This window comes from Trichosporon asahii, assembly GCF_000293215.1.
Source record: "Trichosporon asahii var. asahii CBS 2479 unplaced genomic scaffold scaffold00051, whole genome shotgun sequence".
Lineage (NCBI taxonomy): Eukaryota > Fungi > Basidiomycota > Tremellomycetes > Trichosporonales > Trichosporonaceae > Trichosporon > Trichosporon asahii.
The window spans coordinates 855,677-873,043 of record NW_014040873.1 but is presented as its reverse complement, the minus strand read 5'-3'; the positions used below and the strand labels follow the sequence as shown (position 1 = coordinate 873,043).

At 57.0% G+C, this 17,367-nt stretch overlaps 6 protein-coding genes across 6 annotated transcripts; 3 read left to right on the top strand and 3 right to left on the bottom strand.

Annotated features, from left to right (window-relative positions):
* Positions 1–26: 26 nt before the first annotated feature.
* On the bottom strand, positions 27–3,803 carry A1Q1_02708 (inositolphosphorylceramide synthase; the record flags this gene model as incomplete). The annotated part of the gene is made up of 9 exons (XM_014323969.1): positions 27–632; positions 686–1,327; positions 1,682–1,882; positions 1,964–2,435; positions 2,543–2,966; positions 3,028–3,289; positions 3,357–3,465; positions 3,505–3,547; positions 3,671–3,803. 9 exons carry the CDS (start codon positions 3,801–3,803, stop codon positions 27–29), a joined length of 2,892 nt encoding a protein of 963 aa, XP_014179444.1.
* Positions 3,804–3,881: 78 nt separating this feature from the next.
* Positions 3,882–5,565, top strand: A1Q1_02707 (uncharacterized protein; the record flags this gene model as incomplete). The annotated part of the gene is made up of 4 exons (XM_014323968.1): positions 3,882–4,017; positions 4,055–4,284; positions 4,388–4,567; positions 4,900–5,565. 4 exons carry the CDS (start codon positions 3,882–3,884, stop codon positions 5,563–5,565), a joined length of 1,212 nt encoding a protein of 403 aa, XP_014179443.1.
* Positions 5,566–5,596: 31 nt separating this feature from the next.
* On the bottom strand, positions 5,597–7,633 carry A1Q1_02706 (Vacuolar protein 8; the record flags this gene model as incomplete). The annotated part of the gene is made up of 5 exons (XM_014323967.1): positions 5,597–6,159; positions 6,197–6,571; positions 6,928–7,179; positions 7,246–7,455; positions 7,522–7,633. 5 exons carry the CDS (start codon positions 7,631–7,633, stop codon positions 5,597–5,599), a joined length of 1,512 nt encoding a protein of 503 aa, XP_014179442.1.
* Positions 7,634–7,962: 329 nt separating this feature from the next.
* A1Q1_02705 (uncharacterized protein) lies at positions 7,963–10,326 on the top strand (the record flags this gene model as incomplete). Its single annotated transcript, XM_014323966.1, has 8 exons — positions 7,963–8,051; positions 8,096–8,119; positions 8,273–8,422; positions 8,475–8,675; positions 8,834–9,266; positions 9,310–9,509; positions 9,570–9,663; positions 9,841–10,326. 8 exons carry the CDS (start codon positions 7,963–7,965, stop codon positions 10,324–10,326), a joined length of 1,677 nt encoding a protein of 558 aa, XP_014179441.1.
* A 97-nt stretch (positions 10,327–10,423) lies between these two features.
* On the top strand, positions 10,424–12,060 carry A1Q1_02704 (Hob1p; the record flags this gene model as incomplete). Its single annotated transcript, XM_014323965.1, has 6 exons — positions 10,424–10,528; positions 10,644–10,671; positions 10,825–10,977; positions 11,019–11,221; positions 11,268–11,888; positions 11,965–12,060. The coding sequence occupies 6 exons, from the start codon at positions 10,424–10,426 to the stop codon at positions 12,058–12,060; spliced, it is 1,206 nt and encodes a 401-aa protein (XP_014179440.1).
* A 57-nt stretch (positions 12,061–12,117) lies between these two features.
* Positions 12,118–16,761, bottom strand: A1Q1_02703 (pyruvate dehydrogenase (acetyl-transferring); the record flags this gene model as incomplete). Its single annotated transcript, XM_014323964.1, has 19 exons — positions 12,118–12,231; positions 12,289–12,312; positions 12,372–12,413; positions 12,459–12,521; positions 12,583–12,621; positions 12,684–12,990; positions 13,030–13,319; positions 13,704–13,824; positions 13,887–13,952; positions 14,006–14,039; positions 14,140–14,261; positions 14,454–14,559; positions 14,604–14,712; positions 14,766–15,054; positions 15,266–15,555; positions 15,617–15,681; positions 15,734–16,004; positions 16,061–16,165; positions 16,537–16,761. The coding sequence occupies 19 exons, from the start codon at positions 16,759–16,761 to the stop codon at positions 12,118–12,120; spliced, it is 2,682 nt and encodes an 893-aa protein (XP_014179439.1).
* Between the last annotated feature and the right edge of the window lie 606 nt (positions 16,762–17,367).

The window sequence follows — 17,367 nt, the reverse complement described above, 5'->3', positions numbered from 1 at the left end:
GCATGACATCTCAATTGCGGCGAAAGCTACTCTGGGCGCTCCTCGCCCAGTACCTGGGTCTCACCCCAGCTCACCGAGCGCTTGGTTCTCGGCGCTCCGGAGGGCGGGCCGAGATTGCTCTCGGGAACCTCGATCCGGCTCTCCTCGTCTCCGGGAGGGATACCCTCGCTCTCCTCGAGGCGGCGAATCTCCTCGTCGAAATCAACATCGTTTGCACCGCCGCCGCCGTTGTTGAGCATCTCGTACTCGGCGCTGTTAGGCCACTTGATGTTGTCGCTGTCCTTGAACTCGGCGGGCATGAACAGGTAAAAGACGAGGACGCTGAGACAGGCGCCACCCGTGAGGTCGACCAGGTAGTGGTGCGACAGATACATGGTGGCCCACCACAGGATGCCGACATAGGTCCAGTACACTGGCTTCAGGAAAGGGAAAAAGTGCGCGAGGAACAGCGCCTCCATGACAGCGCTTCCAGAGTGGAGCGAGGGAAAGGCGCCAAAGACCAGAGGCGCCGACCCAAAGGCGTTGGTGTATCCAGAGGAGTGGAACACGCGGTCAATACGCAAGAGACCTCCCGGTGAGCCCTTCATCGCATAGTCGGCAGGCGTTAAGCCGTGGATAATCTCGTACCCTGGCTGTCAGAACGGTGCCGCTCATTTCACTCACAAGGCGCCGCGCAGGGGAGGACGATTTGAGTAATGACACCGAACAGGTTCATAAAGCCAAAGGCCTTGCCCCAGTATTGAACGGATCCCTTTGGTCCAAACAGCCACAGCAGAACCGCAACGACAAAGGGGAGCGCAAAATGAAGAACGCCGTACGGGAGCCAGGCGAGGACGTCCAAGAGGGGGTGGGTCAAACGGGTCTGTAGATCGGAAATGTTGGCACCGTAGAGAACCGACTCGAGCGCTGGCAGGAGCGCGACGTGGATGGCAGGCCGCGAATCTGTCGGAATGTAGCGAGCCGAGAAGAAGAGAAGCACCCAGGTAAAGATAGGAGCCGCAGGCCAGATCAGCTGGTTGGTGATTGGGAACGAGCAGGCCAGGATGAAGACGGCCGGAATCAGCAACGACCACAGGAACGTCGGCGTAGTCATGATCCATATCGCATAGATCCAAACCGCTAGCATGATGCCCAGCTGAGCGAGGCGCGCTGGCGTCGCCTGCCATGATCGCACACGCGCCCACACCTCACGAGGATCTCGTGACAGGTCTAGGCGCTGCACACCCGCCGTCAAGGCTAGCTTGATGGGAGTGACGAATCCCGTCGAGCTGGCAGATTTTGGAAAGGAGCGCCGGCGAACCAACTGGGCGATGGGGGCCGCAATAATCTGTGGAATGGGCATGTCGCGTATGCTGAGAAAGCAACGTCGTGTAAGTCGCTGATGGAAGGTGAACTCGCGCTCCAGCTTGGACCGCGGTCGGCACGGAGGTAAATCAGATCACGTGGTGTCAGGCACGCCTCTATGCATGATTCACTACAGGACGGAGAGCTGCTAGACGACTCGTAAGGCTGTTTTGGTTGCGGACCAGCACGTTGGGTTCACCTGCGCGCATCAGGTCAAGGTAGGCGGACAAAGAGACCGTTGCGAGGCCGTGACCCTTGCCACGAGTGAGGGAAATGTTACCAGTCGACACGAACCCGATCGGCTTGATCGTCAGCTCTAACCTTGTGGAATACTTACCTGCTCTGCGCCAACCTTGTATATCATAGCCATGTCCAAAGGGGAACCACGTCCCAGGACATCGACTTCCATGTGGCACACACACGTCTGGAAAAGGGATGCCGCGCTCTCCTCTGGGACGGGGTCCATACCCCTACGGTTGCGGATCGTGTTGAGCGCGGACAGCAGAGAGGCAGCAGGATCATTCGAACGCGACAGACGCTCCAGCAACGCAACGAGGGATGATTCCAGTAGCCAAGGTTCATCCTGTCATCAGTCTCATCCTCGCAATGTCGTACTCACGCGAACGATCGCGTTCCAGTCTGGCTTGAAAGGATGATCCACATTCAAAGCAGTGAAATCGATGCGCTTACCGGGGGGTTTGCGGATCCACCGTCGCTCCGCGTCCTTGGCCTGCGCGTCTTCGTACTCTGTAGCAGCTTGGCACACAGCACCATAGTGCTCTGGAAAGGACGGAACGCCCGCTTCACGATGTTGGACCTGCGCTTCAAAGATACCCGTGAGCTTGGCCCCGCAATAGGCGAAAGAGGGAAGCAGCGCCATGGACCAGCCTTTCGGGAAGACGATCGAGAATCCGTGAAACATGGCATTACGCTCCTCGTTCGTTCCCACCTGCCGCTTAATGATCATAATTGGAATGTAGTCATCCTTGTCGGTAGGCGCCAACCTCTTCCCCGGAAGCCCGGACTGACGTCGTCGCTCGTCGAGCTCAGCCTTCTTGAAAGCAGGCTTTGATAGCTGAAGGCGGCACGCCCTGGACCACAGCCTTGGCTGGGAGGACTGACATTCACTCCGAGTCGTGGTGTACTGGTGGCGTGGTGGATACCTGCCGTGAGCACCGATCCTCGCCACTAGACCTACGATAAACGGGGGTCGACAGCGGTGAAGTTGAGCGTCAGACCGTCTGGAAGCGCAGCAGCATCGCACGTGAGAGCATCAATGATTGCCTGGCGGTTCTCTTCCGGCTCAGATGGACTGAAGGGAAGCGACCGCAGGATGGTGCTCCCGGACAAAGGACCCATCAGATCAAAAGACTCTAGCTCTGTGCGCAGATCCCTCAGTCGGACAGACGGACTGGCCAGAGCGTCCCAGGTTTCCCGGAAGATGGAGGGGTGAACGCGGATCCAGACCGCGGCTGGGGCAGTCTCTGACGGTACCCAGAGCAGCTCTGCTGGCCCGATCAGACCACGAGGAAACTGACCTCGCCCGTAAACGTTGACATGAGCTGAACGAGACCCGTCCTCAAACCTGACACGTTCAGCTGCAGCACAAACGACCGACTCACCTTGGACCGGCAAAGACCGCTCCGCCCACGACCAAACTCAGCAGCTCCAGTATTTGCTCACGGGCCGCCTCGAGCTCAATCACGCCGAAATAGCTCGTATCCCGGAGGCACACTCGGCGGCGGGCCGCGCGATAGGAAGAGCGGAATGATTTGAGTGTCGGGGTTTGAGGGAGGCGGTACCCCCACACGTTGGTCATGTGGAAGCGTTTCGCATGAAACATGTGCGTTGCCAGCCAAGCCTTTCCGCGTTGCCGAAGACGCAGCTGTTGGGTCCTGCTTTGACCCTTGGAGTTGCCGCGAGCGCGAAGCTTGGCCTTTCGTCTCTGCAACTTCACAATGTTGTCTCCGAGATCAATCTACCGTCAGAAACCCATCAAACGACAGACCAACCTCTGCAGCCGCCCTCTCCTTCAAGTACTTTGGCACGCGCCGTGGATTGTGACTGGCGGCCCTCCTCCTCAAATGCCGTGGGAGCGACTGGAAAGCGCGGGAAGTGTTGCTAGCTCTGACGTTAGCAATGCTCAACGTTGGAACTCACGCTGCTACCTTGGCGGCCGTCTGAAGAGCGGCCACCTCGAGAGCTCGAGCCTGGGGAGATTAGCACTACCTAGCGAATGCCCCTACCTCAGCAAAGCGCTCGACCTGAACGGCCCCGGGAAGGTTGCCATGGACTGTATGTTAGCGTAACTCAGCATGACTCATACCCTGCACAACGTCGCTCAAGCCTCGTAACACAGCCTTCTCCTTGCCCTTGCCAGCACGCTTGAGCTGCTCGTTGGAGCGGAGCATCTCCACCGTCTTCGAAATTGGCTTGCCAGGGCGGGGTCTTGGCTTCATTGTTCGGCATGTGTCAAATGTCAACATGTGCCTAGCTGAAACTTTGGACACCTCCACTTTCTTACAACCGTACATACTATGAGCGATCTGAAAGCCGTCAAGAAGCACGCCGCGCAACATGACTTGTTCAACCGGATACACTCAATAGCCTCAGACGAACAGTTTGTCCGCAACGTGGCTGAGAGGTGGTTCAACAACAGGTTCAAAGTCGTCGGTGAGCGTGGCTACCCGGGTGTTCACTGATGCCTTAGCCAACCAACGTTGTGGGACGTGGTACTGTGATCCCTCGGTGAGACAAAGCTATGCGCACGTTGGTCTGACAGCGCAGACAAGCTCAAGCGTATACGCATACTTCAAATCTACCGACGGGCACACCTTGGTGGGCTGGCATATCGGACGGATCCTGACCTGTGCAGAATTGGGACTTCAACTTGAGAAGGTCAAACCTGCCGCTGGCAGAATGGGCAGAGAGGAACGCTGGGTGCGTGCGCCGTCATACTCTCGTCTAACGCTCAGGTTCATCCTCGTCGATTCAACGCGGCGAGGAAAGGTGCGTGGCGCACATCCCTCACGGCTGACGCCAGCGCATGCCTGATGGCCTGTCAAAAACCGTTCCCATCTGGTGCTCTGTTGTCAACCGAGCCATCGCTCTCCGTCGTGATCTGGACGATTGGGACGAAAATATCTATCTCCCTGCCATTGTATCGCCCTCGGAGCGCTCCCAAATTGAAGCGAAACTCGACGATTGGGCGGAAAAGCTCGAAGTATGTTTTACATCAGACAAGCACTGACAGCAGGGGTCGGTTCTGCCTCTCCCCAAACTGACAAAACCCCTGCGGCCCTTCTTCATTCATCCGGCGACTAGCAGGGCTCCCGAGATTCCTCTCGACCCGCCTTACACGCCCATCATTTGTCTCTCGGCTTCCCGTTGGGTGAACGGCGACGACGGCCGAGGTGATGTGTTACCCACCGCTACGCGTCTCGGTAGTGGTATGTTTTCCCGAACCGTAGCCTTTGATTACGTTCCGGGAGCAGGTGATGACGACGAGCTCTGGGGAAGGGTAAATGCTAAGAGCCTGACGGCGCTGACAAGCAGGGGCTAAAGCCTGCACTGTACCACCGACACAAAAAGGACTTGCTATCCGCCAGTCGAGACGAGCTGCCACCGCTGGTCGACAATCTTGTCCAGGACGAGAGTGTCTGTGCGCCCCTGCAGGCTCTGGATCTCAGCGAGGACTCTTGGGCGCGCGCTACCCAGGTCGACGAAGCAATTGCGCTCGATCTCGGCAAGACTACTGGCAAGCTTGCCTTCGAGCCGCCACAGGTGTGGGTAACAGTGTGGGTCGCAGAAGTTCGAAAGCCGTACAGTGGCCCGACGATTGTCCCTCTGAGCAACGGGGACGCCTTTTTCGCAGTCCCATGCCCCAGGGCTGAGCCCAAGGCCTATGTTGTGGCTCTGCGTCAGCTTCATTCCCACGTTGCGACTTCTGACAGGGGCGTCCTCCTTGCTCCCGCAATGCAGGGTGACTTGGAAGGACTGCCTAAACCTCCGACGGCCAAGCTTGACCCAGCAGCCCTGTCACAAGCTCGGAAAGTGATCATCCCCGTTGCCGTCACGTTGATGTGCAGGGATGACAGTGTGGTGGACAAGAGCGTCATTGCTGACCGTCTCCACCGTCTCGTGGCTCTCTGGCCCGACGGCAACCCACCTCGAGCCGCTCTGAAGCGCGTCAATGACTTTTTCATGAGTGCGGGTAGATAGTACTAAACATGTGACATAGAATAATTACGAATTACTGCCCCCGTAAGGCCTTGTGAACGCTGGCCCTCAGGGCTGCGTGATCCTCCTCACCGTCTTCGCCTTGCTGGGCACCTTGCTTGTCTTCGCCGTCTCCGTCCACCAGCTCCAAGATGCGCTTCGCAAGCCCATAGATCTCCCCCTCTCCGTCCTCAAACATTCCGTCCTCGTCAAATTCGTCGTCCGAGTGAAGCTTCGGTTGACTGTCTGAGGGTGCAGAGTCGGCCAGCTGGCGAATCGAGGAGATGAGAATCGTAGAGTTGCGAATGTTGCTCGTCAGTTGGGGGTCCTTAGCCTCCAGCAGCTGAACAATCGTCCACACGGCGATGTGCTGGAACGTCGTGTCTGCGCTGCTAAGGAATCGGACGAGATACGCGTGTAGTCCTCCGTCAGGCTTGTTCCACACGGCATTGAACGGGGCATAGTCCTCGGCAGCCTTGCTGGATAGGTTTCCGAGAGCGGCCGCACTGTTGCCCTGCACTTCCACACTGGGCGAGTTGGTGAGAGGAATGAGCACCTCGCAAATGCCCATTTCAAGGAGCTGAGGCTTGAGGTTGTCTGCAGTCAGCTCAACGCCGGAAAATGCTCAACTCACCGCTAAGCGCAAGAACTGCAACGCAGGCAGTCATCTCGCTCTGCACGGCAAGCGGAACTTGAAGAACCAGCTCCTGAATACGATCGACGGCTCCAGCTTCGACAATGGCGCCCTTGTTGCTCTCACTGCTGGCAGCAAGGTTGCGCAGCGTCGAAATCGCATGGCACTGCACCTCCTCGTTCTCGTCAAACGACAACAGACCAATGAGCGGCTGGAGGAAGCCAGCCTCGATGATGGGCGACTCGTTGGCGGGGTGAATCGACACGTTGCGGACACAAGCCGCTGCAGAGAGAACAAGAGGGAGATACGACGAGTGCAGGAGGCGCAGCAGAGGCTTCAGGCCATCGGCCTTGACAATCTCCACCTGGTACTTTTCTGCGGGTTAGTGAACGACTGCCCCACAACTCACCATCGCTCGCGAGGTTTCTCAGAGCAAGAGCTGCCTGGCACTGAACCTTGAGGCTCTGGCTGTCCATCAGAGCCACGAGGCTCTGCACAAGTTTAGGCTCGGTCATGGCGAGCTTTTTGCGATTGGTAGCTGCCGTCAGACGGAGGACAGGAATCAAAACATACAGTCCACGGCAATGTTACTCAGAGCAGTTGTGCAATAGTATTGAACATCGGTGTCGGGTGAATTGAGGAGACTAACCAGCACAGGAATCGCTCCCGCATTGACGAGCTGCTGCCTGTTCTCGTCTGACGTCAGGAGGTGGAAAGCTCGCGGCACGCACCAGAGTGAGTCATGTTGAGGAGAGCACCGGTGGCATTACGCTGAACGCGCATGTCCTTTGACTTGGCCAGACGCGTGAGTGGAACAAGAGCGCCAGACTTGGCGATAGCAGTCTTGTTTTCATCTAGGGCATGAGCACGAGCCTCTTGACAGAAAAACTCACCATGAGTAGCCAGGTTGGTCACGCATCCGACAGCATTGCACTGAACCTCGACATTGGGGCTCAGCATTTGCCTGATCAACGGTTCAAGGCCTCCGAGGGAGACAATGAGTAGCTTGTTCTCGGCTACGCGTCAGCATGCCTCGTATGGATGCTCACCATTGACGGCCAGATTGCCGAGCGCGGCGCTGGCAGCGCGCTGCACCTCGCTGTCATGGCTGGTTAAGAGATAGAGGACGGGGTCCAGAGTGTCGCGGCCGACTTCGTGGACCTCCTTCTCAGTAATCTCTGCGAAGGCTAACGCAGCCGAACGTTGAAGGTCGACGTTATCGGAAAAGGACAGAGTTGTGAGCGCCGCGAGGGGTGAGCCTTGGAAGAAGTTTGTCGTGCTCCGGTCTCTCAGTCAGTTAAACCGACCAATACCCCTACACTCACTTTCCAGATACTGCAAGAGGTCTGCGACAGCCTCGCGTTCATTCTCGAGCAAAAGGGGCTCATAGTTGTTCTTGCGGCGCTGGCCGCAGCATGTGCTGCACACACCACCCATGGTCGGATACGAGGGAAGGTAGTGGCGATGATTCAGGTAGCACTCGAGCGACGCCGAGAAGCGTCGTGTGACGATGGTTGCCAGTGACGGAGACTAGGATGGACTGAGTGGGACGGGGAAGAGAGCGTGTGTTGTGGATGGGTAATCGTCGAGGGAAGCCCTCCCCGGTGTGATGCATGATGGTAGCGTCAAGTAGCGGGGCCTAACGACGCCTGCCGGCCATCGCGCTCAGACCCCTTGGGCCCTGGGAGCGGAGGCAAATACCGCCGGGTGGCGTCACGAAAGCACTTTCAATAACAACTCGCTTGAGACACTTTACACCTATCAACATGTACGACGGACCCGTCAGAGGAGGTGAGCGCAAAGGTGTGCATGATGTTGACTCTTCAGGGAGCCGCGGCGGCCAAGGCGATTTCCGGTTCGTATGGCGTCGAGTATATGCAACTAACCGCAGGTGGGAAGACGTGAAGAACTCGAAGCACCGAGGTGAGGTCGAGATGGTGGTGAATCTAACGGAACAGAAAACTATCTCGGTGCTACCGTCAACGCGCCCGTCGGTCGGTGGCAGAACAATCGCGACGTTCATTGGTATTCACGAGACGTGGATACGGATTCAAAGGCTGAGGCCGAACGGCGCAGAGAAGAGATCCGGAAACTCAAGGAGCAAGAGGAAGAGGCCTTGTCTGCTGCCCTGGGTTTTGCTCCAGCCAAGTCTTCTGGAGAGGGATCAGGCGCAAACAGCATTCCGGTTAGCGGTGACGACAAGGAGAGGAGGCGACAGGAGAAAATGTAAGTGTCAACCGTGTTGAGCCCCTAACGCCAGACAACGAAAGGAGGAAAGGGCTCAGAAGCGACTTGACAGGCAGTTGCGACGTGAGGAACGCTACGAGAGGAGGCACAGGACCAAAGGTCGCTCCTCAAGAGGTAGAGAACGTAGCCCCTCGGATCGTCGAGAGCGAGAAGGTCGTGACCGAGATCGCAGAGACCGTGCGCCTCGCTCTCGGTCACCGCATAACTATAGGGTTGTAGATGATGATGCCTAGTATGTCATGATCGAAATCACGGGGCAGGGACCGACGTCATCAACGTCACGTGACCGTCCCCGCTCGGACCCACGAACCCTTCACCCTCCAGCAGTTAACTCATCTTGCCATTGTGTTATATCTCCACACACACACAGTAGCAATGTCTTGGTTCCAGTGAGTCCGTTGCAGAGGTATACCTAACTTTCAGCGGCAAAGACTCAAAGGCCAAGTCGGGCGCCGGCCACTCTGGTGGTTCCCACCACCAGAACTTTTGGCCCGTGACGTCCTACAACAGCGGCTACGGACAGCTCACAGACAAGGACACCGAGGTGAGTGCGGCCGGTTGTGGGACCAAGTTGACATCTCAGTGGTCGTGTGTCAGCAACAAGGGCTTCCAGACTGAGACCCAGACGTGGTACTCGGTGTTGGCCGATGGGAGCATCCTCATGGTTCAGGTCATTTGGAGCTACCTCGGCGTGTTCCTCATCCCTGCCACGGCTCAGATGACCTTCAAGCTGTTCAACCCGACGACCAAGACGACCACCTGGAAGTCGGTCAACGTTTCCAACTTTAAGCATGACGGCCGCAACTGCAAGTCAGACTCTTTCGTGAGAGCAATCGTTGTCTCGGCCGTGACTGACGTTCCGCCAGGAGATCAAGCACTCGGGTTCGGCCAGTGGCGAGGAGGCTTACCACATCACTGCAAACCTCGATAAGAACGTCCAGATTGACACTGTCTGGACCAGGCCTGCCTCTGCTCCCGGCTGCAAGTACGGCACAGGCGAAGACGGAGGGTTCTCGTACTTTGGCAAGGACAAGTCGGAGGACAAGCGCGATGCTCTCGTGGTCCAGTAAGATCTCAATGCTTCCCTATGCTCATTCTACAGCCGCTTCCATCCTCTCGTCGTCAGCAGTGGCCAGGTTGTCATTGACGGCAAGGCCATTGATGCCACTGGCAACGCCATGTTTGTGGATGCCATTCAGGGAGGCATGCGCCCCAACCTGGTCAGTCCCGATTCCTCCCATTGGCGCTAACGGAGCAGATTGCCTCAAACTGGAACTTTGCTTTCTTCACCACGGGTGGCGGCGAACCCGAGTCCGAGCTCGGAAGCGTCCGGGCGATCCAGATGGAGTTTGAAACCACCGTAAGCCTCTCAGCGCGCGCGAGACTAACTTTTGCAGGACGATTACGGTCCCGCCGGAAAGGGATCGGGTCACGTCAAGGTCAACATTGGCGTCATTTACGCCTCGAACCTGTCCGCGCCTCTGCTAGTCGTCGGCCAGACTCACACGCCTGAGCCTACCTCTGTTTTCCCCGTCCCCAACCAGGACGTTTCCACCGCCACCCACCTGAACACTTACAAGGACGACACCGGTTACATGGCCCCGAAGGGACTGGCGTTTGTCTTTGGTGGTGTGCGTGAGGACAACAAGGCCCCTGCCAAGGCGGAGCTTGTCATTGACGACGTTACCAAGGGCTTCATCGAAAAGGTCGATGTGCTTGCCGAAATTCCGTACGTCATTCGCAAGGGCTACGCCGCCATCTCGGGCACCAAGCCCTTCATCTTCCAGTACCACAACCCGGCCACCCTCCAGGTGGACCTCGGCGACAAGACGGTCCCCGTCAAGGGCTGGGTTTACAACGAGGCTTCCTTCATTTCGCAGTAGATATACCTTTTTCTAAATTAATACTGTTTCTTGCGCGATATGCATCCACCTGAATGAGTGCTAGGCCCGGCGGCCGATTCGATTTGGTTCCGCTACAATGGCTCGTGCCCTGGGCACCGTCGTCATCGTCGATCTGACCTCACGATTACCCTCTTCACAATCATCGCAACACGATGAAAGGCTTCACCAAGGCTCTGCAGCGGTAAGCTATTCGCTTGGGGCTCAGTCTAACCACAAGAACTCCGCACAACATTACCAGCCGCATTGGCATGTCGAAGAGTAAGACTGATGGCGGCGACATTGGCTGACTCTGTCAGAATCGACAGATGCCGAGTATAATGACTGGTGAGCTGTAGGAAAAGTGCCATGCTGACAGCAGGGAACGCAAGTTTGCAGCGGTTGAGTCGGCTTGCCAGAAAATGCACAAGGACGCGGTCGTGTTCCGTGATGGCGTCAACAGTGAGCGTCCCCCGACCGCGACGGACTAACAATTTCTAGCACTGCTTAATTCGGGATCGAGCTTTGGCGCGTCATTGTCGACACTCTTCCAGCCCCTTGGCGCCGAGTACAACTTGGCGACCAAGTTTCCCAATTCTGAACTCACTGTGAAGAACATCGCCGTGTACCAGCGCCTGATGGAGGAGCTTCAGGGTGCGTCCATGATCGAGGTGCCGCGCGCGCTGACAGGGCAGAAACCCTTGCGCCCGAGTTGGATCTCATCGACTCTCGCATCGTTGAGCCGAGCAAGGAGCTTGTCGAGATTTGCAAGAAGATTCGCAAGACGTGCACGAAGCGCGACCACAAGCTTGTCGACTATGACCGCCACAACAACAGCTTGAACAAGCTGCGCGGCAAGAAGGAGAAGAGTCTGAGTGACGAGAAGAATCTCTTCAAGGTGAGCATGGCGTGAGGTCGCATCATCTGACGAGCAGGTTGAGCAGCAGTTTGAAGTTGCTTCGGGCGAGTACGAGCATTACAACAACCTGCTCAAGGAGGAGCTGCCGCAGTTCCTTGAGCTCGCCTCGAGGTTCATCGATCCCCTCTTCCACTCGTTCTACTACATGCAGCTGAACGTGTACTACATTATGCTCGAGAAGCTCCAGTCCTTTGCCGACGGCAAGTACGACTTGGAAAGGCGCGACATTGAAGACATTTACCTCGAGCAACGTGGCGATGCTGCCGAGCAGCTCGACGAGCTTCACATCACTCAGCGTACTGCCTCGACTGGTGAGTCGTTCCCGCGCGTCAAGATGGCTGACCCATCAGCCAAGATCCTCCAGCAAGCTCGTGCGAACGGGGGAGTGTCGCGCACCGCCTCACACTCCTCCAAGGCGGATCTTGACCGGAAATCGTCGTACTCCAAGGGCGGCCTTGACCGCAAAGTGTCCTCTGGTTCTTATGCCGGCCGATCGCCGGAACCTGCGGCTCCTCCGCCCTACAGTCCCTCGTCGGGTGCATCGGTCGTCGGAAAGAAGGCGCCGCCCCCTCCTCCTCCTCTGAAGCCAAAGCCGGGGGCTGCTCCTAAGCAGTACTGCACCGCCATTTTCGATTACGAAGCTCAGGTGAGTCGGGACATCCGACGCCACTGACAGACAGGCCGAGGGCGACTTGTCCTTCAGCGCAGGTGACAGGATCGAGATTATTGAGCGCACAGACTCTGCCGAGGACTGGTGGACTGGTCGCTTGAACGGCAGGCAGGGTATTTTCCCCGGCAACTACACCCAAGCCGACTAGAGAGAAAATCAGTTGTAGCGGTCTGGAGAAGGACCAACTTTATGCATGCAGCCTAGCTCACTTGAACGCCGCGTCGAGAAGGGCCTGGGTGTCAGCGACGATACCATCCGAGGCGTACATAGGGGGTCGTCCTTTTCGCCAGCACCCTCTTGCAACGTCCAAAGCTCGTGGCTACGAATCTCCTGGTTTGCCTGCGGGATCAGCCTCCACTAAATGCTGGACGCTCACAAGTTGCTTCTGGAGGATCTCATTCTGCGTTGAGAGCCTCTCCACTTCCTGCCTGTTAATTTTTTTTCCTCCACGACACGCACCGAACGGAGGTACTGGACTTCACGGGCCAGCTCCAAGTCGGTCTGGGGCCCTTTCTAAAGTTAGCGGGATCTCATGCAGCTCGTTACCTCGTGGCGGAGCTCTTCGATTTGCGACTTGAGAGCACTGTTGTGGAAGCGAAGCTCCTTCATCTTGCCTTGCAGGTTCAAAAGCTCCGATTGCTGTTCAGCACTTGCGGCCTGGTTGTCTCACCTCTTTCAAGTCCAACGTCTCGGTCAGACTGCTTCGGCCCTGCGGTTCGCGGTACTCGTCAAGCTTTGACAGTCAGGTATGCACACAAAGAGGATGCTCACGCGGCGTTTGAGGGCAAGCTTGGAAGCCTGCTCCTCATTCAGCTGACGTTCGAGGCTGTTGATCCTCTGCTCAAGAGCAGCCTTGTCCCTCTCCAGCGCAGAGTGTTGCTCGTTGGCGTTTTGAGAAAATCCATGCCAGTGCTTTGCGTTTTCGACGGCCTCGTCCTTCTGCTTTTCCAGTTTGTTCACCTCCGCCAGCAGAAAATTGATATGCTTGGCCGGGTCAGGATCCCAACGCTCACCGGCGGGGAACTGGGCATCAGCCTGCTGGTCAGTGTGGCGGCCACTCACTTCTAGCGACCGGTGGCTGCAACAGTCAGCGCATGGTCCACCAAGGGAAGCTTACAGGAGAGCGCGCGCGTCGCCCGAGTACAGTGCATGCGACTGAGGCTGTGGCTGAGCCAGAGCCGTGTGCGCAGAGTCGTTTATCCCCGGCGGCGCCATGGCTGGTGTCAACATGTCATGGATGGCCCTTTTCTTACCTGGCGCCGCTTGGGAAGGCTGACCAAAGTTGGTCACGTAGGTCATGTTCAGTCGAGCTTTAGCCGCGAGGTCCGCGTAGTGGCGGTCCCGCTCCAGCTTGCGCTGTTGCTCAGACATTCGCGGAGTGAGTGCAGCCACAATTTCTTGAGACTGCTAGGTGTGAAAGATGGATGGTGAAGACATTAGATGGTTCAAAGGTGCGTGTACGTGGAAGTGTCATGGTCTGGGAGCAAGGGCACGAGGATCAGCTGCTGCGCCCCTCTACAGCACACAAGTCACACAGTCTGTGCATCATAGTCTACAATACTCTTCCCTCATCACCGTCTCTTGTCTCCGTCAGATGACATCCAGCTCGCGGCCCTCGACATGGCGCTCGGCCGGCGCGTCTGAATGGATGAGGGGATGACGTCCTTTTCCGTTCCAGTGACTCTGACTACCTCCCGCTGGGCGCGATTGGCAATCCGCAGAGCAAAGGCTGCCACCGTCCACACTCCGCCTTGCAAGTCAGCAGCTGCAGTGCAGAATAGACTCACCAACCACACCAACGAGCCGAATCAGGAATTGATAAAGAGTCGTGGTGCGTTCACGGATGGTGATAGACATGGGTTCCAACTCGTACTTGAAAAAGATGCCGGGTACACCTCCTCCGTGAGGGAAACTGCGAACGTAATCCGTCACAGCATACTGCGACGGTTAGCAGTCGAGACGTCAGCGGCGCACCTGTGAGGTCGACAGCCACCTGCGACTGGCATCGATATACGTTGTCGGAACAACCCGAAGATAATACTGGAAGGCAGTGAACGCTTGCTGTCAGTCGTCACCTCAGACACGCGGCTTACGTTCTTCCGTTGTCTCCAAGCTCATGTCCAGCGGCTGAGAAATGGCTGGAAAGTATGGTCCAAAGGAAAACTCGTGGATAACGTGTGAAAGGTTCATCACTGAGATCAGCCAAGCCTCTTGACCGTAAACTTACAATGGTGGTCGGTGTGCTCCCTTGCCCGGTACACATGTCCGAGGGTGGTGATGTGGAGGTTTGCGGCCACCTTGCGCACTTGAACGCTGCCGTACACCCTGCATGCCGGGCCCTCATGTACTCTATTGTGCGTGAGGCGGAAATCAGCATGGCGCGCTGGAGACGTCCTGGTAAACAGAGCTCGGAGTCCTGAGAGCGACTTGCGCTGATTGGGAGTGGAACGGCGCGACTCTGAGATCATCTTGGAAGCCCCAACGGGCTTTGCAGAAGCCTCCAGCCTGGAGAATCAGCCAGTTGCACAGTCGGTCACTCACTTCTTGGTCACTGCCTTTCCAGTCTCGAAAACAGTACCTTCCTTGGCAAACTCCTTGTCCAAGTGAATGCGGTCGCCCACACCGTCACGGAGATCGATGGAAAGATCTTTTACCATCAGCGATTGATATCCACTGCCGACTCACATCTACAGGGCATGGCGACTGTGACATCTACATTGAGCTGGAGATTGCTTTCAATGGTGGGGTCGACTTTGACCGACAGGCTGGTGCTGCCGTAAAGGTATTCGCCCAGGTCATTCTATGTCAGAGAACACGTAGCGTAGGGCTCACCAGAACGAGAAGAAAAATGACAAGGCCGACGAGTGCGGTCAAAACACCTCCGCGTCGTGACCGGATGGTGTAGGAGGACTGGACCTTTGGGAACGCGTCAAAGCTCTTGATGGGCGCGAGTTTGTCCAGCTCCTCCAAAATGCTGCTGCCTTCGCTCCGAGCGCGGTCGCTATCGTGCAGATGTTGGTGGTCGAGATGTGGCTCGAACATGGGCGCGGATAGTGAGGAGTGCCAAACGTCAATGGCGGCGGTAATTAGTCCAACGAAACGTGTCATCCATTCGAAACGTGTCGCCAGGGTCGCGACGTGCCTGAACGCGTTGGGATAATGTGTTCATCTCTAATGCTGATGCTCTTCTACCTATTACAAAAAATGCTTATCTCGATCCAGATGTTTAATAGCTCAGAGTCTCAACCAGCTTGTCAAAGACACGGATGACGTCCGGCTGGTAGAACTTTTCGTATGCAAGCGGTACAGGGACGCTGGGTTGGGTCAGCTCTCAGCAGACGATGACAACTCACTCCCAGCCGCTGACAAGGCCGATGGGGGCCTCCAGGTACTCGAATGCACGACGGCCGACTTCACCAGCCAAATTGTTGCCGACACCTCCGCTCTTTCCGGCTTCGTGCACCACGACAAGCCGTCCAGTCTTGCGAACGGCGTCGGTGATTTCGCCGATAGGCAGGGGGTTGATGGTGCGAAGGTCGATCAGCTGGATCGACGGAGCGGGGTGAGGGGGCCGAAGCTTCTCAGGAAGGTACTGAACCAGGCTAGGCGGAGGGTTTGTCAGGAGCTCAATAGCCCGGACTCGCTTGTCAGCGTGAGCGAGCGCAGAACGTACGGGTCGTGTAAAGCGGTGTTCCGTATGATACAACAGTGAGATCGGTACCCGGGCGGATCTCATCGGTAGTGCCTAGAGGCAGGGTAAAGTCGTCAACTGGAACCTCCTCAACTGACAGTCAGTTCTACTCCTGGATGTCGTTACCAACCTGCAGCACGGTAGAGAACCTTGGGCTCGAAGATGATCGTAGGGTTAGGGTCCCTGATGGCACCGAGCAAAAGGCCCTTGGCCTGAATCGGCGACCGAACGACAGCGACCTTGAGGCCCGCCGCTCCGAGGAAGAAGCCCTCGGGGCTCTGCGAATGGTACAAGCCACCGTGGCCGACGCTCATGGACGGCGCGCGAACAGTAAAGGATCCACCGGGGAGCGGGTAGGATCCTCCACTGGCGTAATGCTGCTTGGCCGCTTCATTGACGAGCTGGTCAAACGCGGGGAAGATCTGTCGAGTCAGACAATGAAGTCGCCATCACCTACATAGTCACCAAACTGAATCTCTGCAATCGCAGTGGATCCGACGCTGGCTAACCCAATTCCAAAGCCCGCGATACCCTGCTCGGTCAAGGGCGTGTTGAAGACACGCTTAGAGCCTTCTCGTCAGCGTCTTGCAAACAACTCTGTGCTCACCAAACTCTTCCGCAAGACCCATAGTGCAACGGCTGCTAGTCAGTAAAACGGCGTGCAACATCTAACTCACAAGACACCGTGAGCTTTGACGTCTTCTCCAAAGACAAAGGAGCGCGGGTTTGAGATGAGCGCCGTCCTGACATTAGCCATGCGTGCATATGATACCACCTCACCGCAGAGCGTCGCGGATAGCCTGGTGAAGGTTCATCTTGCGGGTCTCGCGCCCCTTGCCCGTCGGCCCACGAAGGCCATGACCGTCAGCGAACACGAGGCCTTCGGTTGCAAGAGCCTGCGTTGTCAGCTCGCTTTACAGGTCTATGCCCTACCTCCTCCTTTGTGGACTTGAGAAGGTTGCTAGAACCAAGGGAAGGCTCCACGTCCTGCGAAGGCGGGCTGGGAGCCGACCGTGCGGCAACGCCGTCCCTTGGAACTCGAGCTTGAGACGGATCGTCCAAAGATGTTTGGAAGCGACGCTGAAGTCCTCCCACGGGTCGCAAGGCGAGTCCGGGACGAGCCGTCGATCGGGTCACGCTAAGCATAGACGCACGCATTCTCAGTCTGGTTGTGGTCGATGGTGTAGAGTTAGGAGGAGAGAGTTATACGTCCACCTCTGACGGCCGCCTTGGTCTGCTGAGTGCCGAGCCATTATCTGAGGTCCGGTGCATCGGCGGACATGTCAAGTTCCGGACCGATGCATCTGATCGCAGTACGCCGAAAGTGCCTTTGTTAACCGACCCCGCACTGCTCTTATCAAGTTCCTGAGTACGTCCCCCCCGTATTCGCCACGTATATACCGGAAGCACGTGACCACAATGAATCGCTCCCGCCCTTCAGTGGATCCTGACTTGGGATCGTCGGCCCGTACATCGCCGCCGCATTAGTAGAGGCTGAGGCCTAATGCATTCTTTATCCAATGGCGGTTCCAGCCGCTTCCCAGAAGAATAACAGACACTGCTATACAGTGGTCGGGCGTTGTCCGCATGTGTCAAGCTTTGGGTTCGTCGGCGGATAGATACCGCGTGATTCAGTACTCTGTGGGCGGAAGCTGAGCGAGCCCCACCAGGTGCCATTCACTGCATGGTAGAAGACGTGGGGCCGCGCGGGGGTGGGGCCGCGGCGGTCCACCGCATCTCCTTCTCTCACCAACATCGCTCTTG